Below are 27511 nucleotides of genomic sequence, written 5' to 3'. Positions count from 1 at the left end.
AACGAGCTCGAGTCCTATTGGTATCTTAAAGAGATATCTTGTTAACGCTCAAACAGTTTGAATCGAACCCGTGACCTTCATATTGCAAGGCGGACACCATATCCATTACGCCGCGGCGTCTTCGTTGGTCGCAGTAGTATTTAGAGATGGAACATCACAAACTAAAATTTAATGACAGACGCCTTAATGAGAACTCTTCTTATGAAGATAAAGTTTAAATGTGTCTTGTTCTGAGAAATTTGGCTTAATGAAGTGCGTATAGTGTCGTCCCAGATTAGCCTGTGCAGTTCGCACAGGCTAATCAGGGACGACTCTTTCCTCTTTTATGGTATTTTTAGTTTCAAGGAAGTCCCTCCTTGCCGAAAAACAAGTTCAGGCGGAAAGTGTCGTCCCTGATTAGCCTGTGCGGACTGCACAGGCTAATCTGGGATGACACTTTACGCACATGCATTATGTCCAATTTTGACAGAACAAGACACATAAATGTGTAGTAACTTGAAGGATGTAAACTGATATAACATGCACTCAACAAATACAACTAGGCACCAGTAAATTCTATGTTAACCGTTTAAAACGCAAGCGCAGAAAAATTGATGTTGGCCAGCGCCATCTATAGAAACGTTTTGACAAAGTTTACATTTGAGAATAGAGAATACTAGACTAGTAAATTGCACAACTCACTGTTCTCTGTTGTTATTCACTAAATTACTGGTTTATGATGGATATTGCAACTGTATTCCAACTGTAAGCATAGAGTTAAAATCATCCATTCACGTTAATATATCCGTTTTGAGAAATTTTTAGCGAGTTCAATTTACTTTAATTTTTAATTTGTAAAATTAAAAATAAACTTAAAAAAATATAATTAAAGCAGAAGACCGTACATGGTAACTTTTTTGTAAATTAAATATACTTTAATCAGACATTTTCTTTAAGCGTGGTCCTTTTCTATACGTGACATTATATTGGTTTGTTTAAATAAAGGACCAACAAATTGTATATAATAGAAATGCATAACTGCTCCAGCAGCTGGAGTTTCACTTCTTTATATTGTATTTGTCGGTCTGAAAGTAATTAAATACGTCTGTTGACAGTTTCGTTTCCGAAAGATATGTACAGCACGTTGTAGACTTATATTTTAAGTTTGTATGTTAGCTACGTGCAAAGACGCGTAATGAAGTATTAGTGTGAATGTGTTTGAATCAGAGGACAAGGTTACACGGGGCCTGTGACATAAAGTCCGTTTTCTTACGATACCTTTTGAAATATTTACCTACGATAACCCATTTGAAGTGTTTTTTATGTATTAAACCATTTCTTGTTTTGTTTCTGAGGTTAGTGAATGCTTAAAATAGTTGACCCCAAATTCACTTATTAAATGCACCGTACATACGTTTCACTTATGTTTATTTTAATTTATTAAATGCTAAACATGTTTCGGCCGTATTAGTCCGTATCATTAGTATAAATAAGCACGAAAACAATGAATCCTCTCGTCCTTTGACCACTCTCTGTTGCAGCATGTAACGAGCACCAGTTCCAATGCCGCATGGGGATGTGTATCAAGTCATACCAGCGTTGTGACAACACCACCCAGTGTCCGGACGGCAGCGATGAAGAGAACTGCAGTAAGTGGCGAGCGACCTATAGGCCGCGTTCTGGGAAAACTTGACTTTTTCCTATGGATGGTCTTGTTCAATGTCGGGAATACCCTATTTCAGATTGCACACTGTTGTGGTGCAGGTATTATGCCGTTGTAACGTTGTGTAGGTCCCGTGGTTCGTGTTCAGAAAAGCAGTGTCACATCTTTGTAGGACAGGCAATTTGACATTTAGTTTGCGTATTAGAGCTGTAAATGGGTCATGTACTAGTGGTGGTTGAGTTCGCTCTGACTTTCAAGTTTCGTGTTTATTTTTATGTCATGTGTTTTTTTTGTTTATGTATTGATAATTATCGGATGCTGAGTCTCACCTGGTACATGCATTATGCCGTTTTTGTTTAATGCAAAAAGTTGCTTTGCTTCTTTAATATTTCATGTTTCATTACCTATATTCACGTTTTACCAACGGGTACACACATGTCAAGTGGAAAGTCCCATAAAGTCGGAGTGGTCAATTTTAAATTTCATCTGTTATCTTTAGTGAAACAATACCCTATTTTGTGTTAAATTTTAAGGCAAACGTTTTCACACTCAAATTACGTGTCAGAGTGTTACAGTGCTATTGGTTGCGTTTGCTATTCATGTTCAATGATTATGGTTTTCCAGAAGGTTGCACCAATGGTCAAGTTGCATGCCCTAGCGGTACATGTATCATGTCCGAATGGTTGTGTGACGGGGAGGCCGAGTGCGAAGATGGTTGGGACGAGATCAATTGTGGTAGGCTACATTCAACTAACATAGGAATCGTATGAACAAAATATGGTTCTGCATTTCGCTCGAATTTTCACTTGAGAATTAGTGCACAATACATTAAAAACACCATAATATAATGCTTAGCAATTTTAAAACATATAATATTTACAACTGTGTATATGCAGTCAGAGCTCCACATAATGTTTTGTGAAATTCTTAACGTTACTACCAGATTTTCAAAAATAATTCTTAACTATAACATTTTATTCTTAACGTTACTACTAAGTTTTGTGGTTATTTTCATGCAAAAAATCAAAATAAACATACTAGCAACTTAATTTAAACGAGTTCAATAGTGTCTATTCAGTATTATACAATTTTGTTTTTCAAATACCTTCATATGCCCAAACTGTGCTTAGAGTGCATGCCTTCGATGAATTTTTACATATTTCACAATTAAAACGGGTCTCCCCTTCAATCAGTTCAACGATTGGCCACGGGAATTGTCCCTTCCACTTGTTCAATGTTTTTTTGTTTAAGTTTGGACCCGTCGTGTCGCGTTTTTTTTTAGCTTTTCCGATTGTTTCGGCAACTGAACATACAACATCGTATAAGATCTTTTCTATAATGTCTTTCAACATTCAACTTCTGCACACTTTACGTACAATATGTTAAAAGCGTGTTTTTGCACGCTTTGCAGTTTTTTAGGACGCTCTCTGGACGCCGCCATTGTTTTTTGACAGCTAGACTGTACTCGCCGCTTTTATTGCAAAAAAATGCGCTTTGTTAAACAAACCAGATAACCATTTTATATAAGCACCGAAAAGATCTTTAATACGCGAAAAGAACTCAATAAAAATCGATACAAACCGATGTAAAAATAATATTCGTAACTTTATTTTGTAATTCTTAATGGTACGACAAGATTTAAAAAAAACGTAACGGACTTGAAAATAATTTGTAATTACGAAAATACGACCTTTATCTGGGGCTCTGATATTGCATATGCACGTTTTTATTTTCTGTTATTATAGGGTAATAAACGGCAAAAAAAGATCATCTCGAAGCTGCATTATTAATTCCTTCATTATCAAAGTTTAACGCATTAAGTTTGCGATACAAATAATTGTGGACGATAACTTATAATCGTAACACAGTAAGCATCATTATTCCATAAAAATGTATGATGACATTCATTTGTTGTAATGCTAGACAATTTTCAGACGCATGCTTACAAAACCAGTTTAACTGCGCAGACCGGAACAGGACGTGTATAGATCTGAGCCTGCGCTGTAATGGCAATCCAGATTGCCCGAATGCATTTGATGAATTCCAATGCAGTATGTTGTTATTAAGTTCACGTCCAGAAATGGTTGCTTAAATGTTTTTGCAGTAATAGCTACAAATAAAATTTCAACCGGCTAAATTGTGAAACGAATTGAAAAATGAAAACTTACAACGTTTACGTAAATCTTTTTTCATTCTGCTCATGCCTCAAATTCCATTCAGAAAGTACTTATCTGTAAAACTTAATTTTCATGTTTATTAATAATTTGCCTTAGTAAATGATGTCGGTTTACAAATTGTAATTCTTTAGTTAGTGACAAGTATGGAATGTTGCAACTGCCGATTCGCAAGACGTCACTTCCGGTGTGCGCATACACGTGGGATGACTCATACGGTGACCACACTTGTCGTCTGCTAGGACACGGGTTAGTAGATACGTGCACTAGTAAATAATATGTATCGTCTTTAGAAATAATTTCAGCAACTAAATGCTTGCTTACATAAAATTTTAAAAAGTGTTCATAGAAAAATAACAATTGCACAAACACGCAAACCGGAACAATAAAAGGTACATAACAAAAAATAAATAAATAAAACATAACAAACGTTTGTTTCATTATTATTTATACTTGATTTTTTATAACTGTATTATTGTGTGTAATATTTTAAAAGTAATGTATTACTTTTAGAAAGTAGATCTACACACTTTTGTTTAAGTATTTATTTCGTAATCTTGTCCAGACGCTGATTCGACAAAACTAAAGAAAAAAAACGTTAAATCAACATAAGTATTGAAGAAAATTAAATTCAGATTGCGATGTTGTTCATCATTTAATTCAAGCATCAGATATGATGATATTGTTTCTCAGATCGTACATCAACAAGACGGATATCGTTTCGAATTTGGCTGTTTTGCTAAACATGACGCAACAGACGCATGGGGGTTCGCTACCGTCTGTACTAGGTCCAGTAGAGCTTACGTGAGTGTAATTATGACATCATCCATGCTTACGTCATGATAAATTATGAAAACCTGTATAATTCAGTGATTGTAATATAGTGTTTTTCGGTAAATAGAAAACTCAAATAACATGTGATCTAAGAATTTTAATATCCCCAATTTAATAAATGATTTATATGTGCACTTATGTTTCTCGAAAATTGGTTTTATATGAAAACGGGACTTGATTCTTCTTAATAGCCATCGATGTATGCGAAAACGACACAAAAATAAAACAGTTTGTAACATGTTAAAATACGAAAATATGAAAAAACATATCACTAGAAAACGAGTCACATATTGCTCCCAACTCTGAAGATTGATTATGTTGCAGGTCTACATGCCCATACAACACAGCCGTAAAATTAAATTGTCAGCCGAGAGGTAAAGTTTTACAGACGGTCATTTTGGTATAATTAAAAAATGGACTGATTTGAAACCAACAATTACATTAAAATTTAATCTTTTTATGATTGCAAGTCAGAATTCTGACAAAAAAGAAAGCACGTTATTAAAATTGGTTATCTTCCGACTGAACGCCAGCATCTAGTTGCAATACATATTGCATATATTTGGTTGATGAAAATCAATCTCATCAAATTTCACATCTCAGTTCATTGATTGTTGTTGTATGTTCAGAATGCGGTAAACGGCAGGTGACCACGCAGAGTTTCATCGTGGGTGGAGAGGACGCCGCTCCAGGGGCCTGGCCGTGGCAGGTGGCGCTGCACTTCTTCGGGAGCTACTTCTGCGGGGGGTCTCTTATCACCCCGGAGTTTGTGTTGACAGCTGCGCACTGCGTCGAGTAGGTGGACGATAAAGATCTTTCAATAAACTTGTAAGTTGCGGTCTTAGAAAACTGGGCATAATGCATGTGCGTATAGTGTCGTCATAGATTAGACTGAGCAGTTCGCACAGGCTTATCAGGGACTACACTTTCCGTCTAAACTTGATTTTCAGTAAGGAGGGACTTTCTTCAAAAAATACCATAAAAGCGGAAAGTGCCATCCCTGATAAGCCTGTGCGAATTGCAAAGGCTAATCTGGAATGACACTTTACGCACATGCATTTAGCCCAGTTTTCTCAGAACACGACTCATGTTGATTGATAGATCGTGGGTGTAAACTGATGTTTCGCATTAGCCGATGTGTATATTACATTAAACTAGTTTCAATCGATTTTACTGAATTATACAAATGTTAATGAAAAGCAACTGCGACTTCAGCGTCATAACACAATTATAATTGTAACTACATAAAATATACACTCACAAAGATCAGCATTACCGCTATCATTTGCGCAAGTTTATTTCCTAAAATCTACATTTACAGACATCATCATTTTATCTCATTTGCATGTTCAAAATACATTTGATAACTTTGTTTTATATTATGAATAAAATACATAGTGTTAACGGTGTTCCTGCTTCAACGTCCATTCAATTTAAGATACGTAGTGCACCCAGGATTTTCTGTAATTAAAACAACCGTTATGCTTTTTGATTTTATATCATATCCAATATGTTAGCAAAAAGGGCCTAATTAAATGTTCGCACCAAAATTGACCTGCGCAGTTTTCTAAAAACATCGACTAGATATGAATTTAGGATCTTAGTGCCTTGATTGAAGTTGATTCTATTTTGCCAAGTATGAACGAATGCCGTTTTGTTTTGTCCCCAGGAAGTACCGAAACCAGCCCGGGGATCTCACGGTGTGGCTGGGAGCCAATAACCGCGCAATAGCGGAAGTGACGCGAAAAGTCATATCAGTGAAGGAGGTCCAGTCACATGAACATCATGTGTGGTTTGAAAGCAATGACATCGCAATTTTACAAGTGCGTAAAATCTAAAATGTTCATACCTAATTTGAAAATCTCTATCACAGAGCAAATGCTGAATTTAAAAATCGAACAGATTTCCACCTTATCATCCGTCATTGTATGTAAACAGTTTGTGTCATAATGCGTATTCTTTGATATCATTAACCCATTTATGCCTAGCGTCTAGAAAAAGGCATTGGCAAACAGCGTAGACCCAGATGAGACGCCGCATGATGCTTAAATGAATTTCTGTAATAAAAATTCTAAATATAGAAATATATATACTAGGCATCCCTTATTTTGGAAATAAATTGATCAAATTTAGAAGGATGGGAGAGTCCACTAGGCATAAATGGGTTAAACATAATTAGGCCACTTTACGCACATTAATTTGGCCCATCAATCACACGTCGTTCCAATGTTTTCCTTAGCTTGACAAACCTGTGACGTACACGCCCTACATCCAGCCAATATGTCTACCGGAAGCTGAAGAGCACGTGCCCTTGTATTCCACGTGCTTTACTGTTGGATGGGGATGGGAGAAATGGGAGGGTAAGGTTTCATGTTCTCATCTTATCGTTAAACTCATCTATAGTCACATCGTACGCAGCTTTTTACGTCAATGTATGTTTAAGAAACCGTTATTTTTTGCTACCAAGTATGTGCTAATAATTGTCTCATTACCTCGATGCAAATACTTTAAGGCCATGTCGTAATATCCTCTTTGGACAGCTCCCCAATGTTTTATGTGTTAGGGATTTCCAGTTTAGACGTTTTCCGCACAGCAAGTTCATTTTGGTAATGCGTCTAATGAAACAATTAACTATGAAACTGAAAACGCACAATCGAAATTATTTGCTGTAAAAGAACATCGATATGAGAACTATTTTGTAAAAGGCCTTATTTAACAAATAAAAATATATCCAACGTTTCTAAAAAACATTTAACCGAACAAAATATAATGAAAACAGCAGCTTTGGATGCAGACATATAAGGATTTACAAAGTATTTTCTTATTTGTTTTAGTTAATTAAACTTTATATTCTTAAATGAGACCTGATGTAATGTTATAATCGAATATGTATGGTGGTCAAGGGCTTTAAAGTCTCGGTTTTCGAAAACGGGGCTAAATGCTTTACGCCCATACATTATGCCTCGGTTTTACAAGAGCGTATACTATATCGGATAATTGATAGGCTGTGTTCCCATTCTAATCCCAGGTAAGTTCCGACAGGTCCTGCAGCAGTTGAAGATGACGTTGTGGGACCAGGAAAAGTGTAATAGCTCGCTGGCCTGGGCAGGCAAGGTGTCCGGCACGACCATATGTGCCGGGTACTACTCGGGCGTAAAGAGTATATGCAGGGTAAGTGTAAGGTTCAGATACCAATCTTTGCACTCTGTACTTCGCCAATACGCTACGTTGGATAAGGTAATGGTTTTACAAGGTGAAGGTTTTATTGTATAATAATATATGAGTGTCGCTCTGTGAAAATGGCACTGAATGCTTGAGCGTGAGTTGTCTTCCCAGATTAGCCTGCCCATATAGAATAATGTGAAACGGCACTGTACGCAAATGCATTAAGACATATGCATTAAAACCCGTATTCTCAGAACGATACTCTTTTATTATAATGTACATATGGTTGATTGACAAGGTAAACCAATAAGTATTTTTTTCTCATCCGCTTTTCGTGAATATGCTAAAAGCGTTTACAAAGACAACTAGTGTGCAGTTCAATGAAGACATTCTTAACTTGTTTGACATTAAATCTTAAAATCAATGTTCAATAACTTATTGATCAATTAACGGATACAATGACGTTATAAATAGCGTTTGAACATTCTGGCGTAATGGATAATCACTTGGGCATTGCCGATCTCAAATCGTTGCACACAATAATTAAGTGCCTTTTTTCTTCGAATGATTTTTTTCTAACCATTTTCCAAGATTATGAATAACCTGACGTCACGGATAAGTATTTGCGCATAGTCCATCTCGGAAAGTCGCATACAAACATTAAGTGCGGTTTTCCCTACGAACAACCTTTAATACACAGATGTAATCATATTAGTTTTTGCCGTTGCAGGGTGACTCAGGCGGGCCACTGATGTGCCTCGACAACACGGGCACATGGAAGCTGCACGGGATCGCGAGCTACGTGGCAAACAACTGCAACATGACCGAGCGGCCCAACATATACACGGACGTTAAACAGTATCTTCCGTGGATCGATGACAAGACATGTATACCTTTTATATAATACCTCTTTCGTTTACATCTCTTTTTATTACTGAGTTTCGTAAGCATATCGTAGATAGTTAAAGGGGCCTTTTCACAGATTTTGGCATTTTTTAACTTATTCATTAAATGCTTTATATTGATAAATGTAAACATTGGATCGTAAAAGCTCCAGTAAAAAATCAAGAATAAAATTAAAAAAAGGAAAAGAACATTGCCCGGAGCAGGTTTTGAACCAGTGACTCCTGGAGTCCTGCCAGAGTCCTGAAGTAAAAACGCTTTAGCCTACTGAGCTATTCCGCCGAATACACATACTTGAAGTATTTTATACCTTATATAAGCAATCTTCGTAGTTTCACAAAATTTAACGACAAAAACAGAACTCTCCAAATTATTCAATCGTTTCGCGTTGCAACGCTTTATAATTTTTAGGTTTTAAAATCGTCAAAAGATGCATATAATGGCTATATTAGACCATGGTGAATGTTCAGTTTTACTGTTTCCTCACAAATATCATTACTATAACGAAAATTTGCGAATCTGAAACAACTTTTTTCAATTTTGTCAATTTACCAAAGCGTGAAAAGATCCCTTTAAATACTTTCGTGTCCATATATTTTGTGTCTTCGGTTCGTGGGATTTACGTAAAATAAAAAAAAGTTGATAACTCCAGTTGTTAAACAAGTTTATAGTTTAATGAAAACCATAGCTACTTTTCTAACGAACGTACAGTAGATAATTGAAGTAAGTACATGACATGCGCATCGAAGAATAAATGTCGACAAGCAATTTCCACGTGTGTCGTGTTTACACGCGATAATGTAATACAATGTGACAGAATTTACTATATACCTTGTAAATGATGCAGGATCGACGGGATTAAGGAGGGTTAACACACGGGCTGGGCAGAATGTGAACACACTGTTAAGAACTTTATTTTTGCAAATATCACAAGTTATTGAAATATATTTGCAAAAATCTAAAGTGTCTTAGTGTGTTTCTTGCATTGTGATGATATCCTAAGCTTTAAGAATAAATTATTGAATACGTCTGAAATCGGTGCCAAAATTTGACGTTGCTTGCAGCATAATCGTACACATGATTTCGTCACACATCGAATGTTTGGCCAAGATCACAGGCTTAATTTAAAAAGTTATTTTGATGTACTTCACATTGCCATAAGCAACATAAAAAAACTGTCGTTTAAGCACTAGTTGAAATTCTTTAGAAATGTTGTTTTAAAAAGTTATTTGAAGAAAAGCACCACATACAATTCACCGATGTGTTTACATCCATTAACGTTAAATTGTGAACCCCACAATGTCACGAGATCCTTAACCCTGTTTGATTAATCATGATTTGTTTACCGATGACGAGAATTTATTTATAGTGATGCCTTTGTCGTGTTACCCCGGTAACCTTTCTATTTTTGTTTGATTGCATAGACAGCTTATGGTTCCCAGAGATAATGTTGAGTTCATGTTCTGGATATTGAAATGACTGGGTGTCTTCACGGGTGGAGGTGGGTATTGAGTACGCTTTAAATATTAAAAATAAAAGACTGGGTTTCCGGAACATTAAACACTTTTAGGAACTCAACACAAAAATATTGCAAAAACAAGGACAGGCATCAGTATGAGCTATATACAAACAGTATGTGTAAAACTTATGCAGGCAACAGTGGTTACATGTTAGTTTATAGCCCTAGTGTATAGTTCACTGTGATATAACAATATAAATTACCATTTGTGTGCTTACAAATCCTTGTTTGTAACTGATATGTTGTTTTCAGCCTGCAAGTTTGTGTGTGACAACAAGGTATGTCTGTACAGCAAAGAGTTCCTGTGTAACAGGGTGGACAACTGCGGGGATAACTCGGACGAGATCAGGCCTTGCAGTGAGTTACTGTCGTATTATAATTACACTGCTGAAATACATGTCCGTTGGTAACAATACCATTTTATAATTGTTCTTTATTTTCTCAAGCACTAGCTTGTCTCAGTCTTATTTCGACATCACGTGATGTAGCTGAATAATTCATTCTATTTGTTAACGTAAACTGGTTAAAGTTTTTAACTACAATTCTTATGATTTAATATGGAATGTATTAGAAACCATGTTTACCAGACTAGCTGTTTAACCAACTTTTGTTACACGGAGTACACTTTATATTTTTTCAAAAAATACATAATCTAGTCCATATTTTGTTTCATATCAAAAGACAAGTCTACAGTGTATAATGTAAGGATGTCGCGGTAATACATAGAATGTAAATTACAAAACAAATTGTAGATTATGTAATATGACATCAATTTGAATCTGTCATCAGTGATCACCAGTAAATTAACACTTTATGCTATACTTTTGAGTTGTCTGTTGCCTGTAGTTGACATTGTATAGCATTGCAATAAATTTTGAGGATTTATTCTATTTCTTTATAAGTAAATTGTTTTAGCCTTGTTCTAGACAAACTTGGCTTAATGAATGTGCCGTCTCAATACACTTGTTCAGTCCGCATCAGGGACAACACTTTCCGCCTGAACACGATTTTTGCTTAGAACAAAAAACATAAAATCTAAAAGTGTCGCCACTGATTAGCCTGTGCGGACTTCACAGATTAATCTGAGACGACAATTGGGACGACATGCATTTAACCCAGTTTGCCCAAAACTATGCGTATTTAATAAAAACAACTCCCCCCCACAGACTTGACGGTTGCCTGTGACTTTGAGGACAAGTTCCTGTGCGGGTACCAGTACAAGGGATGGGCGCTGGGGCAGGACAACAAGCTATCCATCAAGGCGGGCCTTGGGCCACAGGCCTATACCCAGTCTAGCGTACCGCAGTATGACCACACACTCGGGCGATATCCGGGTAAGATAGTCCGATATCTAACAGATACAAAATAGCCTAACTCTGTGAACATCGGACTTAATGCGTGTGCATAAAGTATCTTTACAGATTAGCCTGCGCAGTCCGAACAGGCTAAACAGGCACGACACTTACCGCTTTTAATGTATTTTGTGTTTAAAGGAAGTTTCTTCTCAGCGAAAATCCAGTCTATGCGCATAGTGTTATCTCTGATAAGCCTTTGCGGACTTCACAGGCGTATCTTTGACAACACTTTCCGCAAATGGATTAAGCCCCTTTTCCTTAAGCGAGGCTGAAATATGTTCATATCAAGGGTCTCGGACCTTAGTCTGTTCATATCAAGGGTCTCGGACCTTAGTCTGTTCATATCAAGGGTCTCGGACCTTAGTCTGTTCATATCAAGGGTCTCGGACCTTAGTCTGTTCATATCAAGGGTCTCGGACCTGAATCTGTTCATATCAAGGGTCTCGGACCGCATTCTGTTCATATCACGGGGCTCGGATCTCATTCTGTTCATATCAAGGGGCTCTGACCGTAGTCTCTTCATATCAAGGGACTCGGACCGCATTCTGTTCATATCAAGGGGCTTTGACCGCATTCTGTTCAAATCAAGGGGCTCGGACCGCAGTGTGTTTATATCAAGGGGCTTGGACCGAAGTCTGTTTATATCAAGGGACTCGGACCGCATTCTGTTCATATCAAGGGTCTCGGACCTTAGTCTCTTCAAATCAAGGGGCTCCGACCGCAGTCTGTTCATATCAAGGGGCTATGACCGCAGTCTGTTCATATCAATGGGCTCGGACCACAGTATATTCATATCAAGGGACTCAGACCGCATTCTGTTCATATTAAGGGGCTCTGACCGCAGTCTGTTCATATCAAGGGGCTCGGAACACAGTATAGTCATATCAAGGGACTCAAACCGCAGTATATTCATATCAAGGGGCTCGGACCGCAGTCTGTTCATATCAAAGGGCTCGGACCGCAGTCTGTTCATATCAAGGGACTCGGACCGCATTCTATTCATATCAAGGGGCTCGGACCACAGTATATTCATATCAAGTGGCTCGGACCGCAGTATGTTCATATCAAGGGACTCGGACCGCATACCGTTCATATCAAGGGGCTCGGACCGCAGTCTGTTCATATCAAGGGGCTCGGTCCACAGCATATTCATATCAAGGGGCCCGGACTGCAGTATATTCATATTAATGGACTCGGACCGCAGTATATTCTTATCAAGGGGCTCGGACCGTTGTACATTCATATCAAGGGACTCGGACCGCAGTCTGTTCATATCAAGGGGCTCGGACCGCAGCCTGTTCATATCAAGGGGCTCGGACCGCAGTATATTCATATCAATGGGCTCGGACCGCAGTATATTCATATCAAGGGGCTCGGACTGCAGTCTGTTCATATTAAGGGGCTCGGACCGCAGTCTGTTCATATCAAGGGGCCCGGACCGCAGTCTTTTTATATCAAGGGGCTCGGACCGCAGTCCGTTCATATCAAGGGGCTCGGACCACAGTATATTCATATCAAGGGACTCGGACCACAGTATATTCATATCAAGGACTCGGACCACAGTATATTCCTATCAAAGGGCTCGGACCGCAGTATATTCATATCAAAGGACTCGGACCGCAGTCTGTTCATATCAAAGGACTCGGACCGCATTCTGTTCATATCAAGGGGCTCGGACCGCAGTCTGTTCATATCAAGGGGCTCGGACCGCAGTCTGTTTATATCAAGGGACTCGGACCACAGTCTGTTCATATCAAGGGACTCGGACCACAGTATATTCATATCAAGGGACTCGGACCACATTCTGTTCATAACAAGGGGCTCGGACCGCAGTCTGTTCATATCATGGTGCTCGAACCGCAGGGCAATGAAACAGTTGGGTGCCCCGCAGTTTGATCATGCCATACGATGATATCGGGGTACAGAATATCCGCATAAACATGTACCAATTCATTGTTTACCAATAATGTGACATTTTGAATGATGTTACCCTTTATTTTAGATCATTTGGTGTTAACATCTACCTTTACACAATTGAAAGATGGAAACTGTGTGTTTTTGACATGGAGGTTTTTCCAATATTGTCCGTATTAAAGCCATTTATACAAATAAAAATTTTCTTCCAGTAACGCATATATTGATTGTCTTGACTTCTGGTGAAATGTAAACACAAGGAGGGGAAAACATGTGTGTATTGAATACAAGGCTAAACATAGTCTTATATCGATATAACACATACCTTAATTTGAGCCACGTTCTTGGCTTAATGCATATGCATAAATCATCATCACATATGATATTGTGCAGTCCGCACGGGCTAATCACGGACGACACTTTCCGCTTTATAGTATTTTTCGTTAAAATAAAAAAAATCTGTGCACAATTCAATTTAGACAGAAAGTGTCCCAGATAAGCCGGTGCGACATGCACAGGCTCATCTGTGAAGACACTTTTCACACATGCGATAAATCCCGTTCTGTTAGAGCGAGGCTTATATGGCTGCAATCATGGCCTCAATCGCAAAAGAGAAAAGAACAAGCTAAACCGGTTTCGAAATTAAAAGAATGTGTACTCATGGCTGTTTGTTCGTACAGGTCATTTCTTCTACGGGAAGCTGGCTGGGTTCACGGACGGGGAGCTGCTCTCCCCGCGGTTCCAGGTGGCTCTACAGAACTGTATCCGGTTCTCGTTCTACCTGAGAAACGAGATCTTGGTTGGACTGAGGGTCTACACGTTTGCATATTTAAAGTAAGCATCACGTTATGTTCTGTTGCAATATTATTCTACATATGTCATCCATACACGCTTACTCCGGAATATAGCTAGATATTGGAAACGCCCACTTATCTGAGAGTACAAACAATGTTTTCCCGTTTAATGTCATTTCCAAGTCAAATCAACAATAAACTGTATTGTCACATGTTATATCCTGTTTCCCATGTAATATAACCATAACAATTTTTTTATATTACACATGTGTAATACAACATTTTGAAGCGTTTTTATTGGCTTAGTTTTCGTTTATTGATCAATCGCATTTTGCTATTTTGCTGAAATGACGTTGCAACGTCAAATGACGTCAGTAAATGTAAACAACATTCGGGATTTATCATTATGCAAGCGTAAATATTTATTTAATTTGCTCATTTAAAAGCATGTGATAGAATAAGATCTGACACTCGTTGTCATATCATACCATATTTAATTAAACTCGTCCAGGAAATTCCTGAACTCGTTTAATAAAATATGGTATAATATGACAACTCGTGCCAGATCCTATATATAGATTCGACTATTTTTTTCTCAAAAATGTGTTGGCGTTGTTTGTACCCACGGTAAAGATGTTTTTGCAAATATATGGAGATATTTGAATTAGTCATGCTAGTTTATATTAATATAACTTTATATGAACATCTTAGTTAGACATCACTTAATTTGCGGTAAAACGTGGCGCGAGATACAAAAAGGGGGAATAATACCATACGTGAAACAATGCTAAAGATTTCAATCGAATGTTCATGATCAATAATACAACTAAACGCTGATTTGTAGAATAAACTGCGGACAAAGTTAACAATAAATATGTGTTGCAGGGGCAGCACAAACTACACGTATTCTCGGAAGTGGCCCGTGTCGCCCATATCTCGGGTCGGTCGGGACGAGTGGCGGACGGGCTATTTCGATCTGTCTCTAGGGGAATACCAGCTGCAGTTCCTGGCGGGCGACATCTTGCGGACCGCCATTGATGACGTTCAGATACTTCCGGGCGCATGTAGCCAGTCACGTGAGTAGTTGGAAAGTTTCAGTTGGTCGGCTTTGCCAATGATAATTCGAGGAGCGCTGCTCTTATTTGCACACATGATCAAATTAGGAACTTCATAGTGTGGCTTTTACCCATATGTTATAAAACGCCCAAAGGCAAATTTAGCTAACGATAGTATTATAATTATATAGTATTGCATCTGCAAATGTGCATATGAAAAAAAGCACGTAATTTATTAAATAGAAATGTTTTGAGGCAATTCTAATAGTCTGTATATTCATTTCATTTAATCATGTGCGTTGCCCATTGCACGACAATTTTAGGCCAGACACTGGCAGTATGAAATGCTGTGGGAACAATATAAAACCTCGATGCTCTCTGCAAATATCGTGTAAATAATAAATAAACCAATAAACAAAGGACTGTTTAGGTACCTGTTTGTATTTTCTTAGTATGTGGAGCGGACGAGTTCCGGTGTGTGAGCTCCGAACCCGGACTTGACACGTGTATTCCCCGCGCCTCCAGGTGTAACAAAGTGTTAGATTGCTTCCTGGGACAAGACGAAGACGGTTGTACTGGTATGTGTCGTTGACTGCTTTATACACTTTATACGCATGCGCCTCGCATGTGTGTGAAGTTTCGTCGGACTGAACAGGCTAATCAATAACCACACTCCCCGCTTGTACGGTATTTTCGATAAAAAAAGTCTCTTCTTATCAAAAATCCAGGTTAGTTGGAGAGTGTCGTCCTTGATAAGCCTGTGCACGCTGCACAGGCTAGTTTTGGGCAAGACTTTGCACACATACATTTAACCATGTTTTCATTAACTGCTTAAGACATACTTGTAGATAGGTTTTTGTACTGGATATTGTAAGGTTTGTTTACATTTATGTATATTGTTGTTACAGTTAGGCATACGTTTTAAATGTCTTGTTTGCATAATGTAATGAAAAATACCAACGAATTAAAGTAATGAACAATGTCATGAATATCATATGTTAACATATGCATATAAGAGACACTATTCACACTCAAATTTCGAATACTGTATTTAACCAAATTGAAATAGACTTGAGATTATTTGCACAATTGTACCAAGGCTCCGTCACCAACTACACGTGCACGTTTGAGAACGGAAACCAGTGCGGACTTCGACAGGAAGTAGAGGACGGGACGGACTGGTGGCTGGTCCCCGCTTCCTTCGTACGGCAGGACGTGGACAGCAGTAATTTTACGGACCTTACGTCGGGAACCAGAGATGGTAAGACTGTATCAAATGTGGTTCTATTTCACGACTTATTACTTCGTATCGTGTTTGTACTATCAGAATGACAAAACTTGGAATACAAAAAGTCTTAGAGTTTATAAACTCTTTTACTATTTTAGAGTTGCCTACAAAACATCAGTTTTTAATCATACACACATTGATATTGAGAACGAGGGATTATAAGCTTGTATTTAGATTATACATTCTGTTTTAGTGTAAATTAAAATCGTCACCAGTCTGTAATCCAGGTTTATCTGTAGAAAATACAAGTAGCCAAAACGTGTATTCCATTGAAAAGTTTAGATTGTCATCATTAGGAGCTCTATCAATCTACCTGCATGTAATTTTTGTTGTGGGTTGTTGGTTTTTAAAACTGCCCTTTACGAAGCTCTCTGTGCGCACATGCGCAAGCAAAGTTTTCCTTGAACCAGGCTCATATTTATATATTTAAGTATCTACTTTGCATTTGCAATTTAATATTTTTCTGACCAATGAAAAAACTGATTGTATTTTAAGTGGTCCGCCTTCTATTAACCAATACGATTTTACGTCACATATTCCTTTAATTATTTCCGGTCAATATCCATTTCAGGTAACGTGTTTTACATGAACAACTACGGTATCCAATCCGGCGAGAGTGTGGTGATGAGACAGAGGTTCCGGCTCGCAAACCAGTCCCACTGCTTTAACTTCCGGTATCAGATGGAGGTCAACGCGGAGTTCAGAGTTCAGGCATGTAGAATAAACTTTACGAGGTTAGAAAAACAACAACACGCATTCCGCATTAGGCTCGAGATGAAATTTATATAACAATGTCACATACCGTACGCATGAGTTTAATTAAAATAACTCTGTTATTCTTTATTCTTTTATTTTAATTCCCGCGTTTAAATTTAACATATCATTTGCATATATTAAGCGTTATTCAAAAGGTTATTCAAAGAAAAACTAGTCTAAAAATTAAACTTTCAGTTAATATAAAAGGTCGGCTTTTAATTTGTTAACCAAGTAAGTCATGTTAATTCAATGTAAAGAGTTTCAACTTTACAATTTTTTGCAAAAAATAACCATTAAATATTTAATTCTATGTAGATCGAGTGTGACGGATGTAGCAGTACAACTCACACCGTGTACCAGTCCTTCGAGGGCGTATGGGCCTTGTTTCAAGCGTCTATTCCGGGTTCAGATTACGTCAACGTCACTTATGACGTCAGAGGCATTGACCAAGGGTACCTAAGCAAAAAGTTCATCGCAATGGATGACGTCACACTGAGACTAGGATCATGTCCAGAATATAGTACATATTATGTTATTATTTTATTGATTAAAATCAAATTGTAACACATGTAATTTTAACAAACGGCATTGTACGTTAACTTTGCGCTTCCTGCTTTCTTTTTTTGTTCCATAAATACACAACAAAATATTGCAAATAAACTGAAGCATAAAATAAAAATAAGCATAGACAAAAACAAAACTGGGGTTACCGCCCATCATCTGTCGATGCAAAGCAAGACTTTTGTCTTACGTTTGTTTCTATATCGTCTCAGATTGCCCTTCAAACTACGTCAAATGCAGGACAACGGACGCCTGTTTCCCGAAACCGGCGGTGTGTGACAGGACTGTGCACTGTGCCGACGAATACGACGAGGAAAATTGTAGTAAGACTTTATGAATAGTGTGTATCGTTGGCAGAACACGTATGTGTTTTAGGTGATTCATGGTGCAAAAATCCTTTAAAATTGCACGATTTGTTTCGTCCATTGATGATATTGCTATGTGGTTTTTAATTGTTAATTAGGTTGGTAAGTACTGCCTAAACACGACATTTTCATAATAATAATAATAATAATAATAATAATAATAATAATAATAATAATAATAATAATAATGATAATAATAATAATAATTATTATTATTATTATTATAGACACAGTAACTTGTAGAGTGCCTTTTCTTCACCATTCACAAACCTATACTCTCCATGAATGCTAATGAACAATTGAACATCTTTCAGAAACTACGTGTATTTTGGTCTGCTTTTCTGGTTTGATTACAAATATGCGATATAACTGCAAAATATCGCTCTAAAATAAGAAAATTTAGTTTCTTTTGACAAACGCAATACCGGATGCAAAGTTCCATTTCCCTTTCAGCGTGCACCAGGACGGAGTTCCGGTGCGACAGTGGCCGGTGTCTGCCTCTCTCCCAGCAGTGTGACGGAACACCCCAATGCATGGACCGATCTGACGAGGACGAGCGCTGTGGTCAGTTAGTTGTTGTTTATTTGTTTGTTTGAAATCCCCGTGATGTTTCGTATAATCTATTCATATTTATTTTTATTGAATTAATTTTGTTTTTGGTGGTGGGTCGGGGTTGAGGGGGGGGGGGTTGCCTACTTGAACGTTACTTGTGCGAGTCTATCGAGCAAAGCAACTGTCAGTTTAGCACAGTGGCCGTACAAAGGCGATCCTGGTTCAAAATACGCTCATATTTGCATGTGCGAATGACTGCCGCTGGCGATTATACCAGGGCGGTCTCGGATTAATGCAGACATTAGCTACATTATACGTTATGCTTTCATGATATTTTTCGTTTACATGAAGTCGCTTCGTACCGAAAATCCCATTTAAGGCGGAAAGTGTCGTCCTTGATTAGCCTGTGCGGACTGCACATGCTTATATGGGACCGCACTTTACGCACATGCATTAGGTCCCGTGTTCCCTGACGAAGCTCATATACAATTAAACGTTCCCTTTTCAGACGCCCTGGCTACCGTTAGTTGCACGTTTGAGCATCAGTTCATGTGCGGGTACGAGTTCGTTCAGCATACGGCGTACAAGTGGGGCGTGAACAGTGGGCCAACTCCCTCCGCCACCACCGGGCCGATAAACGACCACACCTTCAAAAACCGGACGGGTAATGGTGTTAATTTATTGAATAGCGTCAGTGTAAAGCCACCAATACAAAGAGCTGAACACGCGTCGGCCGATTACATACTGACAACTGGTGAGATCGCAGGTTCGATCCTCAACTCAAACCAAATATACTTTTTTGTTTTGTGCACGCAACTGTAAACCTGCTTGCATTGTACTAAATACTGAGAACCGGGCTCTACAACACGGTCACCCATATCGGCTCAATCTACCATGCTTTAGGTGGGGGGGGGGGGGGGGGCGGGGGGCGATGGGCGGGGGGCGGGGGTAGGGCGATTGTCGTTTTGAAGAATTGAAGTTCACTCGATAAAAAATGAACTACACAATGTTACATATCGTTACAATCAATCGTAAAAATGATGTCACGAGCGGGTCGTTAATTGTATCCGCCGGACTTGTATGATCATGTGAACAGTTTTCATACTGGGAAAGAAACCAATCGCGCGATTTCCCGTTCAACCTCTATCTAATGCAACTGTGATATACTTAATTTAGCCACAAATCAATGAAACAAATCGAAAATAAACATAGCGCAAAATTTGAATTCTTAAAATATCCATTACATCTGAAAGTGTAGATACTATTGATGACACTATTTAAAATAACAATGAGTCGTCAGACAAAATAATAAACCACACGCTTACCGCAATGACAATTTTAATCCGCTTCATATACAATAACATTACGATATTCTCTTCCATTGTTTGTTATTTCATCCATAAATCTCAATTTTCCTTAAAATGAAGTATATTTTCGGGAATGTGCATCACTTGCTCAACATTGACCAAAAACATAATGGTCGGGGTAGTTTATTTTATTTCCATTTAAAACTTTGCATGACAAGCACACAATCCAGAATATTGTTCGGGATTCATTTGATTCTTATCTTCTTGTTTTATTGATTCGAATGTGAAAAAAACATTAATTGTAATACAGAGAGTCTAGCCTGTTTTCGACAAAGAAATTACATCACACGAGATACGTCATCGATTGCGAAATCAGTTGAACGAAAACAAAAGTATGGGAAGCTGGTTCGGAAATATATGATAGTGAAGTAACAAAATATGATGAGCTGTTATATGAACGATATCATACTTCTCTCTGACGTTGAGATGTTGAACCCATCCTTTAGTACAAGAAACACAAGCCTGACTTTGTCATTACATCAACCGTTCCCATCTTTTTAGGTCGTTACCTTTACGCTGAGGCGGGGCTAGGATCCCGTGGTGACAACGCCTCTGTTGTGTCCCCTTTGTTCAACACCACATCGGATCAGAGTATAAGATTTTACTATCACATCTACTCCGAGGACCCACTGCTTACACAGGCGGGGGTATTGCTTGTAAGTGTTGCTGCTGTTTCTGTGCGTGGCTGTAACGGTAATGTATCAGATACAACACTACTAATTTTGAGTCGGATATATCATACCGAATAGTTTACCTCGAATTATCATTTACCGCCATTAAACATTTATATATCAGTATTTATCTTAACACAGAAAAGAACACGGAACCACTTTATTGTTCTCATTATTTAATCTCGAAAGGTTTATTTATCTAAAATATGCCTTATAGACAATGTGTTTTGCACATCACAACGTGTCTATTCGAATACACATACCAATCAAATTTATAACAAGATACTTTGAATGGCATCTTCTTTTTATAGTAGTAAACGCAATTGTTATAAAGAGACCGAATATGATTATAACCATTGATTACTAACCTTTAACATTCTGATTTCTCTTTGATGCATCTCAATAGCCGTATACGATTGTACAATATAACAACAACGACAATAGAAACATAAAATCTTTTCTCAAATCTACGTACAATTGTGTGAAGATATTTCATGAAAACATACGATTTCTTTCAGGTCTCTATAATTTTAAATACAACGGGGGAAAATGTAACCTCTTGGCAGAGTGACCCACTTGACCTTAATAAGGAACAGTGGCGATTGGCCTGTTTAGATCTTCCGAGAAATACGTCACTGAAAGTTGTGTTTACGTCACTGCGGACGGAAGTGGGTATTACTGGCACAAGCGTCAATGGTGTGGATATCGCTATTGATGATGTTCAGTTAACGAATTATTCATGTCAAGGTATGCTTTGAACTGGTATAAAACTACATGTTTAGTAATAACAGATACAGCATTAATTCAAAATTACATGATGCATTAAATTTACACCATAATTTGCAACTGATATGGTAGGTTTTAGTTGAGTCGTGGGTTGTTGTCGTGGTTATAGAGATCGCGTGAAATTTCATGATGGAACGTTCGAACCCGCTGCAGTTCGTTCCGGTTAAAAAAAATTGACATCGTCGGCGATCGTTTTACAGCTCGAAAATCCGACAAAAACAGGTAAATATGGCAATTTACCATTATCCGATGCTCTTTTTCACACATAAACACTATTTCTACCCATATATTGTTTCTAAGTAACACAAAATCCTTTTTTATGAGTATATTCCATGTTACAGCGCCTGTTTACATTTTTTGAACAAATGGCGGACTGCGCATGCGCACAGCATGCTGTAAACACACTAACAGATAGCACTCTAGTAAATGGTTTTTTCCGTTCATTAATTGTTAGAAATATGAAGAGAGGAACAATTTCATCAATTATAAATAAATGTTGTGTTTTATCATATTTTTCAGAAAAAAACTGTCAGAATGAAGAACCTGAAGCAGTATACCCATGACATGATGATGACAGCCTATAAAGCAGTTAAGGAAAACCATATGAAAGTTGACAGAGCTGCTGTGACATTTGGTTTTCCGAAACAAACATTAAGGACAGGGTTTTAAACAAAGTGAAAGTAAATGCAAAGTTGGAAAAGGATTCCTTGTTTGCATTAGACGAAGAGGAGCTGCTGGTAAACCATCTTGAATCACTGGCACAGGTGGGGTATGGTCTAAATCGCGCACAGTTGAATGTTCTAGCCAGCGAACTTGCAGTGAAGCTTGGCAAGCGCAATTCAGATCACAAGCTGAGTGGTTACTGGTACTACAACGGCCTGCAAAGATGGGATCATAGACTTAAGATAATTAAACCAAGGGCCCTTTCATCAATCCGTGCAGCAGCAGTGACCCAAGAAAACATTGACAATTACCATTGTGAGTTGAATGCGGTCCTTGAAAATTATGGTCTCAAATCAAAACCACATCTCATCTACAACCTTGACGAGACGGGAATTCAACCGGAGCACAGGCCATCAAAAGTTATAACTGGTATTTCTGCAACTAAAACGCAAGCAGTTACCTCACCAAGCACAGACACCACTACCATAGTAGCCTGTGTAAAAGCAGCAGGTATTGCTATACCACCCTACTATATATTCAAAGGGAAACGGCCAAACAACACGTTAATGACAAATGCAACAGCTGGGGTAGCCTACACCATGTCAGACTCTAGGTGGGTGAATGGTGAAGTTCTCATGAAGTACCTCAATGAACACTTCTTGAAATTTGTGCAAGAGGATCTGGCGACAACATTGAACCCATCTTGTCGATGTATGATGGTCATTCATCTCATGTGTCTCTTGACATTGTAAAGTGGGCCAGACAGCACCATGTGATCCTTTTTGTTCTCCTACCACACAGTTCGCATACCCTCCAACCATTAGACAAAGCATGCTTTGGTCCATCCAAGGCCACATTCCATAATGAATGCAACTTATACATGGCTAAGGAAAGGGGTAGAATAATAACGAAGTATGAAATCGCAGAGTTGTCAGAAAAGGCTTACTCGAAGTCAATGACACCACTCACAATCCAGGCTGGATTTAGAAACGCTGGAATATTGCCTTTTGATGCAACAAAAGTGCCTATTGAGATGATTGTGCCATCACAATCATTCCCCCCCCCCAAAAAAAAAATAAAATAAAAAAGGTAACACAGAAACACCGAGCATGACAATGAAAGAACTATTAGACAAAAAGCTAATTGAAACCGCGCCAAAACCGAGACAAGAAAAACCAAAACCCAATGAAAACAAGACAAAATAAACCAAAAAGAAACCAAAATTGGGAGGCAAACCAATGACATAGGACAGAGTGTTCAACCAGCTATTAGAATATGACATTGAAAGATCAGTGGTGAACAAAAAAGAGAAACCAAAAAAAAACAGGATTAACAAAATAATTGATGACCAAAAACCTTCCTGCAGCAAAGACCACAAAATGAAAACAAGAAGTTTCATCAGATAGTGAGAGTGACTTTGCAGAAGATGACCCAGCAAATAACTGTTGTGTTTGCAATAAGGTTTCACCTCCAGGAATTGGCCAATGCGATGGTTTAGTGTTTGTAAAGTGGGCACAATGTACAGCATGTGGCCATTGGTTCCACCTCAGGTTCTGCTCAGAAATCAGAGTTGTACGAAGGCTGTCAGATTTCTTCTGTCCGTGAATGTTGAGTATAAGGCTTATTGGCCATGCCATTCTCTACTTTGTGACTTTCTAAACTTTCCATCAATTAGATTTGGGTTGAAGTTATTATTATCTGTTCCAGTGATCAATGTTATTAAGTTAAGAAAATAAAAAAAAATGAACAGTGTTTAAGATAATGTTTGTAGTGTTATAATGATTTTAAAATATAAATGAAATTATTTACATGTATTATTAAAGTTGTGCAATTGATTAAACTGTTTACATGCATATTGAATGTGATGCTAAATAGTTGTTTACTTAAAAAACACAAAGTTGATTATAATTGTTTATATGCATATTGAATGTGATGCTAAATAAAATACAGATGTTTACTTACAAACACAGAGTTGATTACAGATCTAAAGTGTTTAAAAAAACACGATAAACTTGTCACTGTTGTTTTCTGCTAGTAATGTCAATCACCAAGGTGTAACCTCCTTTGTTAATAATGTTTACAGCATGCAAGTCTTGATATTGGAACAATCAAAACCCACGACTCATCCAGCAACTTACTTTCAATTTACCGGTTTGACACAGTGAACACATTTGATTATTTTCATGTAAACAGACGATAAACATTTGGAAAAAAGGCATGAAATCAAAAGACAAAAGGTTAATTATTATTTTCGTAATGATTCATGGTTATATATTTATGAAATATTTTAGATGTAACATATTTATGAAAAATACCCACGAGTCAACCAACATATAGCATTTAATTCGTAATTAGAAACACTGAAACAATGAAAAGTACAGAAACAACTTCAAATGTATATTTGTAAATAAAAGATTTAATGCCATCACGCCCGTGCAAACTTGATCTCGATAATATGTTTTTCAAAGATAATGTTTAGAGATAAGTCGCATTTTATGAAATGATCATGTGTTCTATTCAACAGAGAATGCTTGTTTATTTTGTTAGATTATTCATAAGAAATTTGAGAAAAAGCATTAGTATGTCATTCTTTGCTTTTCCACCGTTCAAAAACGAAAAGTTACCTGAGAATTTGCTATGGAATCATTACCTCTATTTTTAGAGGGTTAATTAACCTTTACGAATTCTTTAACTTTCGAAGTAAGACAATAACACACACTTCTTATTTTCTGCAGTCATGTTTTAAAATAAGCCTGGATGTTTGTCTGCAAGGATATACATATTTTCTAAAACTGGTGCATCGGGCTTAATTTTAAAGTTTAAAATGCATGCGAAGGGAATTAGTGAAATCAGAATGGCCGAAGACGAAGCCTTATATTGTATGCCCCACCCTTTAACAATATATGGTCCCCCTTTTATTTTAACGTCTCACCCTTTTAATGCCATCCTTTATCAATATCTGGTCCCCCTTTTATTTTAACGTCTCACCCTTTTAAAATAGAGCCCATCCGTTTTTGTCCCTCTTTCATTTGTCAATTTGCTCGTAAAATAGACACTTGTTAATTGTTTTATTGGCTATTGATAATATACAGTATTACATAGTATTAGCAACACATTGATGCACAAAAGATCGTATCCCAAGGAATATGTGATAGAGGGGTGCTTGAATATAAGTACTTCTGTGGACACATAACCATTAAGTTAGTGTACCACACAACGGAAGAGGTTACTGTGCCCATTTTAGGGCAAAATCCTGCGATTTTTTAGTCTGTCCAAATCCCATGAATTAATATAATTGCTCTTCTTCAAAGGCAGCCGAAATTTCCAATAAAGATAACACGCATTTTGTATGTGTTAAAGCCTCATTCAAATAATATTATGTTGGCAATCGGCTGAATAAAAATAATCCATATAACATAATAAAGCCTAATCAACTAGTTGCAAAAAGTAAAGGAAATCTTATCTCTCCATGTAATTGTCGTGTACATTATACATTTTATGAATTTTACTTATTTATTTTCAGTTGTCATGAGAAGTTTCTTAAATGTAGGTCATGATCCCAAACTAGTAGATAACACAAAATTAAAACACAACATCGCGGCCTTCTATGTGTGGCTTGTCGTGAGACAGCCTGCTTGTGTAACATGTGTTGAGACCAGTGTTATTTTTTTTACCCTCGTTCTTGTTAAACTTTCCGCTTTTATGGAGTTTTTCTTTTGAAAACGGTCTATTCTCTCCAATAATCTAGTTTATGCAAAATGTGTCGTTCATGATTAGCCTGTGCGGACTGCCCGGACTAATATTGAATGGCACTTTACGCGCATGCGTTAAGACAAGTTTTCACAGAACACTGCATATATTTTCTGTTTACAGTTACATGCAATCCTACAACCGAGTTTCAATGTAACAGCGGGCAGTGCGTGCCTAAGAGCTATAGATGTGATCGTGAATCAGACTGTAGGGATGGATCTGACGAAGTCGGCTGTTAATTTTTGGAAAGTGACTTCACCACGTGAATCATGATTACGCAATATGAGGTCACAAATCGAACTAATACTATTTCGACTAAAGCATAGATGGATAGCGTTTATTACAGTTATCAATAGTTATTATATGTTTTATCTCTTAGAAGCATTGAATGCAAACCAGCCAATATAAAAGTTTGCATTACATTCCACGATTATTTTCTATATGTATATGCATTGATTTTTTATCAATGATTTATATGAAAAATAAATTATCTATGGTGCTAATATGTGGCATTTATTAGTGCCAAGGGTGAATGTATAGGACGTGTCCATTTTGCATTACCATGATTTAAATTTGTTTTTGTCTGTGTTAATTGCTCCGTTATTGTTCTGTGTTATTTGGGTTTATAAAGCGAAAGGATGAAGTGATAAATGCATCTTATGATAGATCGCTTAATATCTTTTTATTCAGACTTGCCATTTTAACAAGCTTTGTATATGTGTGTTTTAGCCAACATTCATTTAGAATGGGCATTCTAGTATAATATTGAAATGATAATGTATTTGCTCAATTTATATGTATGTAGTTGTAATAAATACATACATTAACCCATTTATGCCAAGTGGACTCTCCCATCCTTCTAAATTGGATCAATTTATTTCCTTAACTAGGGATGTCTAGTATATTTAATTCTATATTTAGAATAGTTCTAATAGAAATTCCTTTGAGCAAACAGCGCAGATCCAGATGAGACGCCGCATCATGCGGCGTCTCATATGGGTTTACGCTGTTTGCAAAGGCCTTATTTCTAGACCTTAGGCATAAATGGGTTAAATCTTTTACAACATTCTTCAACAGTTCAATACCGCTTCATCATGTTTATATGTGGCATAAATAAATACTAACCACGTTTACCATAAGCTGTTGTTATATTTTTCTAACACCCGCCATTGTTATATCTTCTTAGAGTGTGTATAAACGATTTAAAGGGGCCTTTTCACAGATTTTGGCATTTTTTAACTTATTCATTAAATGCTTTATATCGAAAATTGTAAACATTGGATCGTAAAAGCTCCAGTAAAAAATCAAGAATAAAATTTAAAAAAGAAAAAGAACATTGCCCGGACCAGGTTTCGAACCAGTGACCCCTGGAGTCCTGCCAGAGTCCTGAAGTAAAA

The 27511-nt window shown here is 37.5% G+C and overlaps 1 protein-coding gene across 1 annotated transcript in view; it reads left to right on the top strand.

The window, feature by feature from the left end:
- Positions 1–27229, top strand: part of LOC127839971 (uncharacterized) — a 54228-nt gene extending 26999 nt beyond the window's left edge. Inside the window, exons 14-38 of the mRNA XM_052368362.1 lie at positions 1521–1628; positions 2267–2377; positions 3577–3693; positions 3951–4065; positions 4510–4620; positions 4975–5024; positions 5280–5445; positions 6320–6473; positions 6890–7010; positions 7679–7821; positions 8546–8702; positions 10490–10594; positions 11404–11571; positions 14187–14340; positions 15186–15376; positions 15808–15933; positions 16455–16616; positions 17215–17354; positions 17715–17919; positions 18173–18283; positions 18779–18889; positions 19386–19541; positions 20746–20900; positions 21434–21662; positions 26238–27229. Coding sequence (XP_052224322.1) covers positions 1521–1628; positions 2267–2377; positions 3577–3693; positions 3951–4065; positions 4510–4620; positions 4975–5024; positions 5280–5445; positions 6320–6473; positions 6890–7010; positions 7679–7821; positions 8546–8702; positions 10490–10594; positions 11404–11571; positions 14187–14340; positions 15186–15376; positions 15808–15933; positions 16455–16616; positions 17215–17354; positions 17715–17919; positions 18173–18283; positions 18779–18889; positions 19386–19541; positions 20746–20900; positions 21434–21662; positions 26238–26353 — 3482 coding nt within the window. The 3' untranslated portion in view covers positions 26354–27229. The remainder of the gene's footprint in view (positions 1–1520; positions 1629–2266; positions 2378–3576; positions 3694–3950; positions 4066–4509; positions 4621–4974; positions 5025–5279; positions 5446–6319; positions 6474–6889; positions 7011–7678; positions 7822–8545; positions 8703–10489; positions 10595–11403; positions 11572–14186; positions 14341–15185; positions 15377–15807; positions 15934–16454; positions 16617–17214; positions 17355–17714; positions 17920–18172; positions 18284–18778; positions 18890–19385; positions 19542–20745; positions 20901–21433; positions 21663–26237) is intronic.
- The last annotated feature ends 282 nt before the right edge of the window (positions 27230–27511 follow it).

This window comes from Dreissena polymorpha, chromosome 7 (assembly GCF_020536995.1).
Source record: "Dreissena polymorpha isolate Duluth1 chromosome 7, UMN_Dpol_1.0, whole genome shotgun sequence".
Classification (NCBI taxonomy): Eukaryota; Metazoa; Mollusca; class Bivalvia; order Myida; family Dreissenidae; genus Dreissena; species Dreissena polymorpha.
Note: the sequence above shows the minus strand (reverse complement) of the source record. Positions and strands in the feature narration are given on the sequence as shown.